The following is a 14,510-nucleotide window of genomic DNA, read 5'->3' as shown; positions in this document are numbered from 1 at the left end:
CAGCACTGGAAAATGCTAGGGTGAGCCATACGCGCATCATTACTGAGGATGTGAGGATGGATCACATTGCGCTAAAAGGGAATCCCTGCAGACCCTGACGAAGCTGCTTCGTTGAGCCCATAGATGTTTCTGTCCACTGGAGGGCATTGCATTTCAGATTAATTCATAGCACAGCCTGCTTTATGCTTGAAGATCAGTGGAGATCTACCAGCACAAATACAAATGACTATGCAAGTCAAGCTGCGATACCTGAGCTTACATAATGGACCATATGCAATCAGAGGTGCAGGTTGGGGCTCTCAGTGGTGAGGTTAATTACAGCTTTTTACTATGGCAGCAAATAAACAGTCAACTGCAATTCAGATTTATGGGGAATGAAATAAATTGTCCTTAAAGCATGCAGAATGATCAAATAAATAATAATACAACAACAAAGAAACCAAATGGAACAAGAGAAAAGAAACCAGCCTTTTATGTTTCCCTTGGAAGTGTGCCTTTGAATGGCCATATGGATTTTATCAGAAAAAGATTCTCTCAGCTAAGGAAAACTTTTAATAATTAATAATGATATGATCCAGCTGTGATAGGCTTTAAAGTCTATTAAGCCATTCTTACCGTATTAGATAGAAAATAGCATTAGTGTAATAGTAATTATGTCAAATCACAGTGTTTTAATCCATCATTCGACATTGTAAGGAGTTGATCCAATCTGGCAACCTTGACAGCCGAGTGAAAACAACAGGTAGAACCTGTGAGGGTAATATTTTTTTTTCTAAACGAGGCCCTGTGATAGAGAGAGAGCCGAGTATATGCCCTCTTTTTTTCACTCAAACAGGAGATTATACACATCATTGAACAGGTCATTTCCAAGAGAAACAATCAGCTTTGGTAAAAGAAAGCAGGAAAATCTATAAAAGAACATCAAAACAACAACAGAACCAGTGCACAAATGGAGTCTGGCATGCTATTTACTACAGAGAAAGTACATTTAAATGCCTAAAAACAAAACCAGGAACAACAAAACAAACAGAGACGGTGTCCAATTTTTAAACGAAGCACAAGATGAAGTATGAATCTCAGAGAGCAGAGGAAAAAAGGCACAAAGACAGAAAAACATGAGTGTACAGGCCAGAGAACGTTACTGAAGATAGAAAACCAAAGATACTGAAAAAGGACAAAGCGCATATATTGTCGGAAATCTGACAATTATGCCCAAAGAATGAAGAACAGGCTATTATCTGCAGCACTCGTCCATTTTTATGAACAATCTTTATGAGAGCTGGGAAAATTTTCCATTACCCAAACCTCTCCTTCTCCTGTGTCCCCTGCCTTGACCCAGCATCCAGTTCTACATCAAAACAGCAGAGGATGCAGGCAAAATTTAGCCGGCAGGATTTCATCTGGTGTTTGGTAAACAAGGCGGTCTTTTAAAAAAGGTTGACGTCTGATAGTATAATCACGGGTGGATTGGGGAAGCTTTGATGAATGTACGTGCGTGAGCAGGGATGACTAGCAGGTGACACAGCTCGGGTCTGAACTAGCCAGGAGGATCGTAATTACACTCTTAGCACTGCTACACAAACAAATTCACTTAAAGATATCCTCTTGTTTACTAAGAGGTAAATAACAGGCTGTCGAGGTTTACGCAAATCTCTGTGTCACTCTAACCTCAGAGCAGGATGATCAGAAGGTCGCAGGTGGTCAACTTAAAACCGACGCTCATTTCTCCAAATAGAGGAGAAACAATCTTGAGGTTACTAGCTCTATAAAACAGCTTATATTTATGACATGTTTTTATTGAAAGGAATACATTTTTTTTTAGCCAACTTTCTAAGGTTACCTTAAAGTGACAGTCATTTCTATTTGTTTCCCTGCACTGAGAAAAGAACGGAAACCTTTTGTTCGTTGCTATAAACACATTTATGTAGAACGTTACTGATACTAGGAATATAACTAGGTATATAAAGATGAATACAAGGTTCACTATTCAGACATCTGGTTGAGCCTAGATATTTGCCCAGGTCAGGGTTGTTGTGGTTTAAAAATTAGGCTTCTAGTTCTTTAATAGCATATTGTGGGAATAACTTTATATTTAAGGTTATTGGGAAACCAATAACTTTTAATAAGATTAAAAATTCAGTTCATTTTTGAACCTGAGTGATATAAGTGAGGTTGAGTCACTCTCTCCTAGCTCTAGTTTTTTTCGTGGTGTTTTCCCGCATGTTTAGCTGTTTTGGTTTTAAATTAGATACAGATAATGGCAATGTGCTACGTTGCTAAAGGACACCAAAAACTGTAGGGAAAACACAATTACTCAGTACTTACCCCAGTGATAATAAGCGTATTAAAACTTAAGCCTTTATATACTTGGACTGATTTCAGTAACAGAACCTTATAAAGGAGTTTGAAGGTTTAGAGTTTTTCCGTTGTTTTCCCAGTACAAGGAAATGTACAAGAAATTATCACTCATATTATCCTATGTAAATAGTCAGTCAAATTAGTATCATTAAATAGATATGTTGGAAAATATCTTTAGCCTGTTGATGTTGATCAAGCACTTAATGAATGCATGAACAAAGCTGTCTTCGGGTTTCATTTCGAGCACCATAAAATCCCACCTGAGTCCTTTTAAACGAGACACTACAATCCCCTTTAGGCTTTCCCCAACAGGACGAGGGCTGCAGATACTGATTCTCATGCTGACACCAGGAAAAAGGGGTTATATTACTACACAGCAAGTGCTGACAGACAGATCGATCTGTTAATCAACATGTTCAATTGCTTTCGAGTCTATCAGAAAAAGAAAGAGGTGGGGGTCCTGCGAACACAGCTGGATCTACACAGATCTATTTAAGAAAAGAATCGGGAAGAAAGAATCGGTCCATACCCATAAACTCAATCCCAAGAGACTCTGCCATGACAGGAAGGTGACAGGTAGAGGGGAAAAAAACACAACAGAACAAAGTTTAAGAGACGGAACTTCCAACACATGTGCATTGCGTGAGTGGCGTGAGAAGGGTGAGTCAGGCAGTAAGAGAGGAACAATGTTGTAGCCGAGTTCGCTTGTAAGCACCAGAGTATTATGTCAACAGCGAGCTGTTAGAGCATGCTGGAGCATGCAGGCATGCCATACACTTCCCTATAGGCTAGAAGGCACTTCTAGATTAACAGGTAGGAAACACAGGGAATTGTCATAATCATCTTATAGTCAGTTGCATACGTGGGTTTGCCAAATTCCATTTGGTTGGATTAGACAATTTCTAAATGAAGTCTCGTTAGTTTTTTTTTATAAGGTTTATGATGTTATTGTAGAAGGAGCTATAAGATTTAATTAGTTATTTTATGTATGATTAAGGGTTAATGTCATATTAATGACAGAGAATTAAATTGGATCTTACCTTCTGGTGCACAATTACAGATAGTACATACATTTATATACATGAACAATTTGGCTGATTTGTTATTATTATTATTATTATTATTAATATTATTATTATTATTATTATTATTATTATTATTATTATAATTTTGGTGGAGTTAAGGGTTAATCGTTAATTGCATTGAATATTTACAATACTGTCATCGATTAATAAGAACATGCTGTTACAGTTATCCGCATAACCACTTTCTCAGAAGTATTTGGGTTTCAGTTTGTTGTTTAGTGTTGAATGTTGTGCTTGATCAAAACAGCTATGATTTATGATATTTATAAATGTTTATCACAACTGGAAGAGCGCAATAAGCTCTGCTAAGATCAGGCTAGATTACAAAGTTGAATACAGCCACCTTATACCATTCAGCCTAGTTTTTCACAAAGAATGTGAGTTGTGCAATGTTATCCCACATGGACTTCTGGGTAAGTCTGTGCTCTGTTTACAAATTCCATCACATGCACTATGATTATAAACTTGTTGCATCTGCACTGTTACGATTTATTTAATGTATTCATATTTGAAAGTGTTTAACTTGTATGCAATATTAAATATTATTAAAATATTATAACCAAAAAATGGTGATATTGGTTTCTGGTTAATATTGGTAAGCTTCTTCTAAACTTAACCCATTAAATCTCACTGGAATCTAATTCTAATTTCCAAGATACTAGAAGAAATCCAAATTATTCTCTGAATATCATTTCCAATATTACCAGTGTCCCAATGGCAGAAGACCTGTCAGCCAATCACAAACAAGCATTTTCTGTGGTCATAGTATAATCCAAATTCATTGCATGTGTATGTTTAATTAAAGTAAAGTATTGCAAAGTATTAGACAAGATTGTTATGTAAAATGAGTTCACATTTAAATGGTCCCACAATGATGTCACATGCTCCTATTTTGGGATCTGGGAAATTGATTGGACGATGACAGATGTGTCAGAGAAACATGCATCCATCTCTAAATGTCCCATCCCACTGGGCGTCTGGGGGAGGAGATAATCTGTCTTCTGTCTTAGGATGGATGACCGTAGGCTGCTGTAAATTTACACAGATTACACAACAACTGGACCAATGCGTGGACAAATAACATTCTAACTACATATTTCTGTACATTAGATTGGGCCAATTAATCTTCCAAGAGAAGTCTTGCTATCTTGGTTTTTCTACTTGACGAGCTGGAATAATGGATGATGTCAGTTATGCAGATGTTCTAGAGGAGGATACTAATGCTCATGATCTTCAAATAGAATCCTCTGCATGGTCACTGACAGTAAATACAAGATGATGATTTTTTTTTATAGACATGATTTTCATGAAGACATGAAGAACAAGCAACCTCATTTCCCAATTCAAAACGTCTACATGTTATACAGGGATGTACAATCAGTCTGACTGCATCATCAGCACCAGTGAGATTCACAACCCTAATGAAAGCCTGTACTGGAGATGTTTTTGATGAACACTATAACATCGAAGATGCCTCTCACTGTTTCAATAGATCCAAGATCTTCCACTCCAGACCTCCCAAACTGCGCACAAAAAAGAAAGACCTGGCTTTGATGGAGCATGAACTAACAAAAACTAACGTGCAAAGACTTGATAGGTGACATGAACAAAGGTAACCATTCTGCTGTTATAAATCCCACGTCAAGACATAACATGACACGTTAATAGGCCCTATGTCAAATTATACTATTCGCTGTATGCCGTTTTGAGTGCCTCCTTGAACGTCATTCCATAAATTATACCTCCTTTATTCTTTTATTTGGAGAGGAAATCTGTTTTTCAACCATTCCTTAAGCTTCTCATCCTTGTGGTCTTGTTTACATCCATCCTGACGTGATTTATCTGCTGTCCTCTTGTAAATAAATATGTGTTAACACCAGGGTCATGTTGAAAGGTAAACAGTGCCAGCATAGCAACGCTGATGAGAGCACAAAGCCATGGTTCTGTGTGAACAGCAGCCTCGTGTAAAAGCCAATAGCCTACAGCCACAAACTGTCAAAGCCATGTGCTCCACCTACTTCTGGGACTAATTCCATAGTTGATGGACATGTAAGGAAGGGATAGTGTTGTGTATTGGGGTAAAAGCATGTTACCCCAGGAAATAGATGCTATTTACCGTATCTGCAATTAGGGGGATGGTCTATGAGCTGGGGGGGGAGGTAAAGGGGTGAAAGGGTTTCTGCTAGATTTTTCCCTAGAGGGAAGATTATATGAATGAAAGGAACTCCAGTGGTGTATTCCGCACAGTTGAGTTTGCTTTATACAGTGGAATGATATGAAACCTTGGTTATTTAAAAAAAAAAAAATCACAATTCCTGACTGTCCTTTAAAGATCAGTCTTTCGACTAAAGATGGCTGCATGCCATCAGGCCGCCGAATCAGAAGCATTAGAAAATGCATTGCATGTGGACGTATCAATGCTGGCATATTTGCTTAACTTTATCAGACCATTCTGGTCCAGTATTCAAGTCTGAACAAGATGATGGTTGAACTCTAGATAATGATTATACTTGGGTTCCAGTCATGCATATTTGCACCGTGGGTGGCTGTCTGCAAAAACAAATCTAGTGTACACTGTTAATGAGCTATTGTTAATTCTGTCACAAAGTCTTCTTTACAGCTCGGTAAGGAATCTCTATCTATCTTTACTCAAAACTCACTTAAGGTTACTCACGTGACAAATTTCATCAATACACATTTAATGCAATACTTTCATGTAAAACACTTTAAAAAAAAATTGAGTTAAAGCTGTTTTCAATTGAAGATTTCAACCTATTTAGACCACAGGATTGCTGAATTCTCAAATCTGATTGGTCAGAAGGTGTAATACGAGGTGTATTGGACGGTAGTATTCAGAGACTTTATAAATATATTTTAAATATTTTAGTGTCGATGTGACGTTTTTTATGAGAAGACATTTATTTAGCCTTTTTGGAAGGAGTCTCCACTGTAAACACTTTGTATCAGGAATTTTTCCTGAACAAAGTAAACACATACATCAGTCTCTACCTTACTGCGCTTTCATAGCACTTTCAGGAAACTTTTTGGAAAGTAACCAGAATTACTTGTTTATTGTATTGTTATAGTGTTGGAAAGTTAAATAACATTACATAAGAACAGTTTTATGAAAAACTTTCTTTCATACGTGACTCATCTAAATATTTAAAATATTTTATATATTTATGTATTATACAGACACTGTATATATATATATATATATATATATATATATATATATATATATATATATATATATATATATATATATTTTTTTTTTTCTGCATGGAAAAACATGTATTTATGTATTTACATGTATTTATAGTTATTTATAGCTATATTTATAGTTAGTTAGTATTTGTTATTTGTTTTAATGTGCATATGCAACACCAATTAGTAATCTATGGATTGGAACAAATGTATATGATTCTCTTTTAATGAAACACATGCAGTCATACTAAATACCATGCGTATATCTTATGCTGTTAACTAATGATATGATTTTTCATTTTAAATGAAATCCATCAGTAAAAGGTGATGCATGGAGGGTCATTCGGTCACTGAATGGAACATAACTGATGCCTGCGTCTGTTAGAACAAGTTGCAGAGCATCCACCATTAGAGAATAACAAGGAGCTCACAACAAAGCAGCTCCAGCATGCAGCACTGACAGACAGACAGACAGACAGACAGAAGAAGAAATGGACATACGGTAGAAACTGGCCATAACGTAGGTTTGACAGCGATCGCCATTAAAGTCATTTGGACACCTGATGGAAGAAAACAAAACCACAGAAAGAAGGAAAGGGACAGAAAGGAATAAAATATAAAGAGAGGAGGAAAGATGCAAAAGAAAGAGGGGTAAAAAAAGAAGGAGAGAAAAAGAGAAGAGAAGCAGAGAAAACATGAAATTAGAACAAGAGCAGCACCATGGACCGCAAAGGCCAAAGCGTTCCACTGTCAGCACCTCTGGGACACAAGACAGGAAGGACACAGAAGTGGTGACAGCAGGACACCGGTCCTTTGTGTGAAGCTGCGCTTCTCAAGTCAACATACTTTCACTAGGTTTGGGCATGCGCAACCGCAGGGGCTCCGGCTGCAAGCACCGCGGCCCGAAGTATCCACTCGGACATCTGGGGGGAGGAGAGGGGGACAAGATGACATAATAACACATAGACATTTATGCATTCTGGACTTCATCTCGTTGAACTCGCACACTGAATCAATATGTTTGATTCACTATACATGGTAATCAGGGCTTGAAATGAACACCTGTTATGTACTATATTGCTACTACTATTCATATTGGAGGTGGTATACAGTATATCCTTGCTGCTCATAAAAATAGAGGAACTGCTTATTCGTCCAATTTTCCAGTCAGCCAATCAAGTGGCAGCAATGAAACACAAACTCGGGCAGATACACAGATATAAGTTCTTCAGTTACTGTTTGCAACAAACATCAGAATAAAGTAAAATGTGTTCACAGTGACAGTTTGTAGGCAGAAACATCTGGTTGGTGAGAAAGGTCAGAGGAGAATGGCCAGAGTAGCTTGAGCTGACAGGAAGACTACGGTAACTAAAACAGCCAATCTTTACAACCGTGGTAAGCAGAAAAGCATATCAGAAAGCACAACACTTCAGGCCATACACCAGCAGAAGAACACATTGGAGGATCACTCCTGTCAGCCAAGAACAACCAACCAACAAGCATGCCACAGTCCAACTTAACAAGATCACATATTTTTTCTCTATCTGTCAAATGTCTTGGAATAAAAATTTTAAAACCTGAGATTCAGTGTATAATATACCACACTCTTGAATTCTTAAACCAACTGACCACAAGAATAGTGGCTGGTGAGCAAGAAAGTTATCCATTTCAAGCCCTTATCGTAATGTGCAGAATTGAAAATTTGGAAATACGCAGTATGTCAACAATTATTTGCATGAGTTGTGAGCCAATGTGTGCTCATGTCAACCACAGAGCAGTGATTCTGTCATGATTTCCATTCATGCATTTGATTGGCCAATTATTCATATTGGTGTTGTTTTGGTAAACAAATTAACCCTCATCAGAGCATAATGAGCGTTACTCATGTTTAGCTGATGTTTTCACAGTGCTTATTTTGCAAACTCAGTCGGCACTGATGAATACATCCTCAATGTGCAGGACAAAGATAAATGTGTGAAAGAAAGTGTTTTATGTTTTCTTTAATCATTGCTTGATCTGCTGAGCCTTCTTCTCTCAACTCGCTCTGCATGGAGGATTCTGCAGATCCACTTACCGTGCACCTTCAACTCCCAGGATGCTTTTATCAACTGTCTCAGTGCTCTATGTAGTGAGGTGAGACCCGGCACATGTAATGTTCATGCAAAGCCTTTAAAAGGCAATTTATAAGCTGTGAAAATAGATCTTATTTCATCTTCTAGTTCTAGAGCCATGTCACAATCTGGTATACTAAGAGCTTGGGCTGTTAATAATTAAAAGGTAACTGTCTGGAATTCACAAGAGCAAAGGAAGGGCTCTTAGCTCTGATCTGAACATCACCTCTGGTTTCCACCACAAGCCACCACACACACACACACACACACACACACAGAAGTAACAGGTACATGCTTGTGAAGGCCTGGGTTCACGGAGCAGCTGCAGCAGCAGCTCAGGAGTTCTTCTACTCCAAATCAAAACAAGATGTTCACGGTGCACACTAATCCTGCCAATGTAATCCATACCGGTCAGTCTGCTTGCCCAGCAACTTCTCAGGATCCAGGTCTTTAAACAGATGCCTGTCCACTTCATCAAAATCCTATATGACAGCAAATGTCATTCCTTCTTTTTTCTCTCATCACATACAGTACTAGCATTGCTTCTCCATCTCGCTTCATCCTTAACCTCTGACCAATGATTCGTCTAACTTAATCCGGTATGCATGTGTGTCCCTGAAAAAGGAGCCAAATTTCCATCGCTCTATATCCATCGGTGGAAAAAATGAGATACATCAGATGTCTCTCGGTAATGTATGGGCTTCATCCAAGAGCTAAAAGAGACAAGAAGAAACAAGGTCTGGCATAGTTTGCTGGCCGACTGTGGGTCACTTTTATGCTGTGGAGAGTGAGTTGGGACCAGCGTCCTGACCCAGAAACAAAGAGTAGTCCGTCCTAACTCGAAGAGCACTGCTACATCTGTGTCCTGTGTCTGACTTTCTTGCTCTAATTCAGTCATATCCTTTAATCATTCATCTAGCACACATGCTTAACTTTGGTTTTAGGACTAAAGTAGGCAATCCTCCATAAATCTTCCAGTCATGGGGGTTTTCACCATGGACCTATTTAATTACCAAACCGAGTTAAACCAGTTTGTATCTCTATGATCTGCTATTTTAGTTACATTAGTTAGCTAGTATGTATTATTATAGCTAGCTAACTCCTGGTATTGATAACACCAACAAGCAAACATGCATCATGTTTTTCTGTAGTGTTCAAACAGTTAACATTACCGCAAATGAGCAGAGATGTACAAGCCAGAGATCTGTGGTTTGAAGCTGACTCGACTCTTACATAAACCAGCGATAACAGCTGATACTGCCCACTTATGCTGATTCACAGATAACTTTACCACGAAGGAAATCCAGCAGCAACCACAACATGAAATAAATAAAACAAGGAAACAAGAAGTCACAAAATAAATAAATTAAATTATTCACTAACATCGTTCTTTTTGTCTACTTTCATTATTCATACTGAAGAAAAATGCAAATCTGATTTTCTTTTTACTTCCAACGCAGTTTTCAGTCATTGAACATGAAGATATACAGCAACAGTATTTCAGTCACAGCATTTAAAAAACATTACGTATGTTGACTGTGATCAGATTTTGTAATAACACATATTCCATGATATACTGGCCAATTCAATTGACTGTTTGCTTGGTAACTGACAGACGTTGTGCTTGCTACCGATTTATTACAGAAGACACAGAAAAAGTGCTCCATTCAGATCAGACAGGTTGTGTAATAGATCTCTGTGCGCCGGACCATAAATCTCCTTGCTTGCTGGCTTGTGTCCTCTCCTTATCTCCACGCCAGTGTGACAACACTGTCCATGTGTGGCAGGCTCAACATGCCACACCATGAAATACACCTCTGCACCTTCACAGCCGGCAAATAATTATGGCCAGGATCATCCGTTACCCCCTGCTTCCCTCTGCGGATGTGTGTGTGTGTGTGAGTGTGTACTTTATATTTCAAAGTGAAAGAGCCAAGGCATAAATATGAGGCAGGCTGTCTGCTGGACTTGTTCAGCCGGTGAGTAATACCCACACAAGCCCGGCCTATATTGAACAAGATGGCTTTTGGGCAACAATTCCCTGCAGGCCTTGACTGCATTATCTGACTTTTCTGGACCCGTAACTCCCCCGTGAGTGAATTAGCTGCAGCAATTGAGTTATTGCTCCCTCCAATTTGTACACAGCGTATTGAATGGCTGTTGCAGCCGTGTCCTCGATGCTTGCTTGCTGTGCAGTATTCTAGCAGCCACATGTACACACATACACAGATATATAGATATTCACACACACAAAGGCTGTAGCAGGAACACGCAGGAAACCCAGCTCAGTCTTCAAGGAGCTCTCCACCATCCTCACAAGGAAAAGTCAACACACTATGGCTGACACATTTTTTTAATACTTTAATTTTATACATATATCACAGACAAAGCAAGCAGATATCGTAGCTATGCACTAGATATTTTAAACCTGGGAAGGTGAAACAGCTCTGTTTTTAAAACAACGAATTCACATAGAAGCAATTTTATTCCTGTAAATATTTTAATATTTCTAACAATTCAGATACTCCTTAAATAGTAGGCTGACGTAGGCTTGTGTTTAAGTAGTGCTTCTAAAACATGGCTATAGTTTAGTTTTTGTACCATTACTGTTGCTGTATTTCAGCACTGTATTGTATTCACTGTATTTATTCTGTAGCCCCATGTATGCTATAAATTCACAGCATTTATATACATGTATGTTTAGCCGTACACTCCCGCACAAACAAGACCCTGTGTACAGCTACTCGATACCCTTAGTCAGAAGTAGACTGTTTTAATAATAAGGGCCAAAATGTTATTTCGGCCCATAACAAGTCAACCTCAGATATCCAAAAAGCATCTGTGTGAAAGCATGTTTTTATCAGTGAAAATGAAATGTAAGCAACAACCCTATTTACCTTCTGAGAGGCCTCAGCCTCTTGTAAATATTTGCACCAGCTCTAAACCAGTGTGACATGGCACGTTGGAATGGTCTGATACATTTCCCTCCAACACACTAAACGTGTAGTGTGAGAGGCCCATCTTCGCTTTTCCATACACATCACAAAGAGAGAGTGTGAGAGAGAGAGAGAGAGAGAGAGAGAGAGAGAGAGAGAGAGAGAGATAATCCCACTCCTCAACATCTACACCAATGAGTCAACCTGTTGGCTCTCAAGCAAGCTTGAGAGCAAGAGGGGATCCAGGAGTACTGCTGAAGACCGGCAATGGAGAGAAAGGGAGGGAGGGATGACAAAGGTGGCTTAGGAAAAACAGGACACGATATATTTGATGGATACCATTTGGCTTGTGCTGAAGAGGTTGTGTAATCAAAATAAAGCAATGGATTTAATGAGTACCACTTAATCATCCTGTGATACTCCAACATTTAAGGAGTCTATCTAAAAAGTGGAACATGTGTAGGTGTATGTTTGTGTAGAACATCAAATGATAAAACGATTATCAAAAAATAGCATTTGTTTACAGTCAAAGATGAAAAGGTCTGAAGTGAACAAAATACAGAGTGATGTGAAGAATGAATGCTGTGGTTCACTCATAGCTATACACAAACATATCATAAATTAACAGTGGGGAAGTAGAAGGGAGAGCAACTTACTTGCAGGAGAGCTGATTTATACCATGGATGAAGTAGCACTCGCCGTTGTTCACGCAGTATCCCTTCTCTGTCTCATTGCATCTTCTTTCGTGGCCTGAGCCCGGAGGTAACGCTGTGGTTACTGAGGGAAGACAAACAATTATCGCGTTAGCATCACGACACAGCCACAATTGCACTGGCACGTCTCAGCAAAACGCTCTGACACACACGTCTCTGTTGAGAAAGTCATCATTTTCTAGGAAAAAAAAAAAGCGGGCTTTGACACAGTGGGCTATCCCAGTGAGATAACATTCATTAGATCATGCGGGTCGTGTTAGCTGTGCATAATGGCCATCTTATCCTGTGGAGCAGCCTATCTAAACAGTGTAATAAAAACAGCCATTCACTTCACAACAATGACCTCTTAGTCGCCGTCACAAATCTCCTCTCAATCTCAACAGCCCTGATGGCGTCTCAAGATGTTCAATGCGAAAAGATAAACATTTCCGTAAGAGAGAGAGTACAGGAACACTCCATGTGCCTCTGTTGATTTATTCGGTAGTATTCGGGAATGGCTTAACGTCTTGCTGGATTCGAGCAGCTCTTCACGCTGGAGTATAAGATGTACACTCAGTTCTGTCTGCTTAAAATGAAGGTTAACATTACACACAGTACTCACTTTGGAGCTTCTCTATATATACATTTCTACCTGGAACCCTCTCTGATGGGGAAACCCTTTGTTTTACAATTAGTCTTTACAAGTCACACTGATGTGCCAGGCATTTTTATTTGACACGAAGTGGTTCTTCTAAACGAGCAAGAGAAAACACTTCAGAAATCAGTATGGATATAGTTAAGTTTAGTTTTTGTACCTTTAGTGTTGCTGTAGTTAGTTTAGTGTTGTTTCCTGAGCTCAGATCAGCTAAATACCTCATCTTAAAAAAGCAATGTGTCATTTTTAGAGTCTACTGCTGCACATAAGGCGGATACAACTTAATTAAATTAGGGCAATCCCCCTCTACCAAAATCAACTTCACTCCATGGTTAAAATTATGCACACATTATGAGCTATAGCATTTATGGTTGGGACAATATTTAATAAAACCCTGAAATTAACAAGCCGAATGCAGCACTGATTTCTTTTCAGTAAGTTAGATCTTATTAAGTTTAAGGTCTTCAAGTTTGTGTTTTACTTCATAAACATCTATAGCAACTATAGCAAAAAATCAGTAACAGCTTGAGTAGTGTGCCTACTGTATAAATACTAACCACTCACTAACAACTTAACACATTACATTTGGACTTATACAGAACCTGGAACGCAAATGCCGCCTTGCTGAGAAGTTGTTGGATGAGAAAATAATCAGTACAACCCAGGAAACAGGAGTAGAAAAGATCTGCATGATGTGATTACGCTGGAATTAGAACTCTGGATGCTTTTGCAGGGGTTTTGTTACAAGTACACAGTAGAGGTTTACATATCTGTTTATGACTTTCATCCAAACACGGCTCGTACGAGGCGCATGTGTGACTGTTGAACTGAAACAAGAGACGAGTAATGACTGACAGGGGAAGTCGTTTCCTGTTGGCACGAACCAGCACCATTTATTAACTATTGTATGGGGTCAAGATCAGAGAGTCTCATAGCAGAGTAAAGCTATTAGTCTGCTTTCCAATTCTCTGATGGGTGAAGGACAAACTGTACAAGGAACATATGATTCAACGATCAACAGCCCGAACGATCATGCAGCTGCAAAGTCTCCCAAATGAGTGTGAAACATGGTGTGAAATTAAACTATAATAATTACTGAAAGTGTCATGACTACTAGCCACAGTGATACAGACTTGCAAAACGGATGGGACAAGTATGCACATGCAAAGCTGCACACACACTCACACACACTCTAACACGCACTTTATCAAGATCAAAGTGTCCTATTTTCTATCCAGAAAGAAACCAAAAAAAAAATTCCCAGAAACTGACACTCTATGCGTGCGCTTGAGAAAGGTGATGAGCCTTAAAGTATAACATAGTTTATAATAAAGTAAAACATGCTCATATGTGCCAAGCACAGGTCTCTCGTTTCAGTCGTCCTTTACAGTATGTTAGTTAAAAAACCTCCCCAGAAATAAAAGCCAATAAATGTCTGTCCCTTTATCTGAGACTCCAGATTTTAT

The 14,510-nt window shown here is 38.7% G+C and overlaps 1 protein-coding gene across 5 annotated transcripts in view; it reads right to left on the bottom strand.

Annotated features, from left to right (window-relative positions):
* Nucleotides 1-14,510, bottom strand: part of nrg2a (neuregulin 2a) — a 45,951-nt gene that overhangs the window by 7,441 nt on the left and 24,000 nt on the right. For 3 of the 5 annotated variants that reach the window (XM_060890547.1, XM_060890543.1, XM_060890545.1), the window contains exons 4-6: nt 12,354-12,474; nt 7,152-7,210; nt 2,888-2,911 (exon numbers count right to left, since the gene is read on the bottom strand). In XM_060890547.1, the coding sequence (XP_060746530.1) occupies nt 2,888-2,911; nt 7,152-7,210; nt 12,354-12,474 (204 nt within the window). Of the gene's footprint in view, nt 1-2,887; nt 2,912-7,151; nt 7,211-7,496; nt 7,574-12,353; nt 12,475-14,510 lie in introns of all 5 variants that reach the window. The other 2 variants (XM_060890544.1, XM_060890546.1) reach the window with 1 other exon arrangement.

Source organism: Tachysurus vachellii, chromosome 17 (assembly GCF_030014155.1).
Source record: "Tachysurus vachellii isolate PV-2020 chromosome 17, HZAU_Pvac_v1, whole genome shotgun sequence".
Taxonomy (NCBI): Eukaryota; Metazoa; Chordata; class Actinopteri; order Siluriformes; family Bagridae; genus Tachysurus; species Tachysurus vachellii.
Note: the sequence above shows the minus strand (reverse complement) of the source record. Positions and strands in the feature narration are given on the sequence as shown.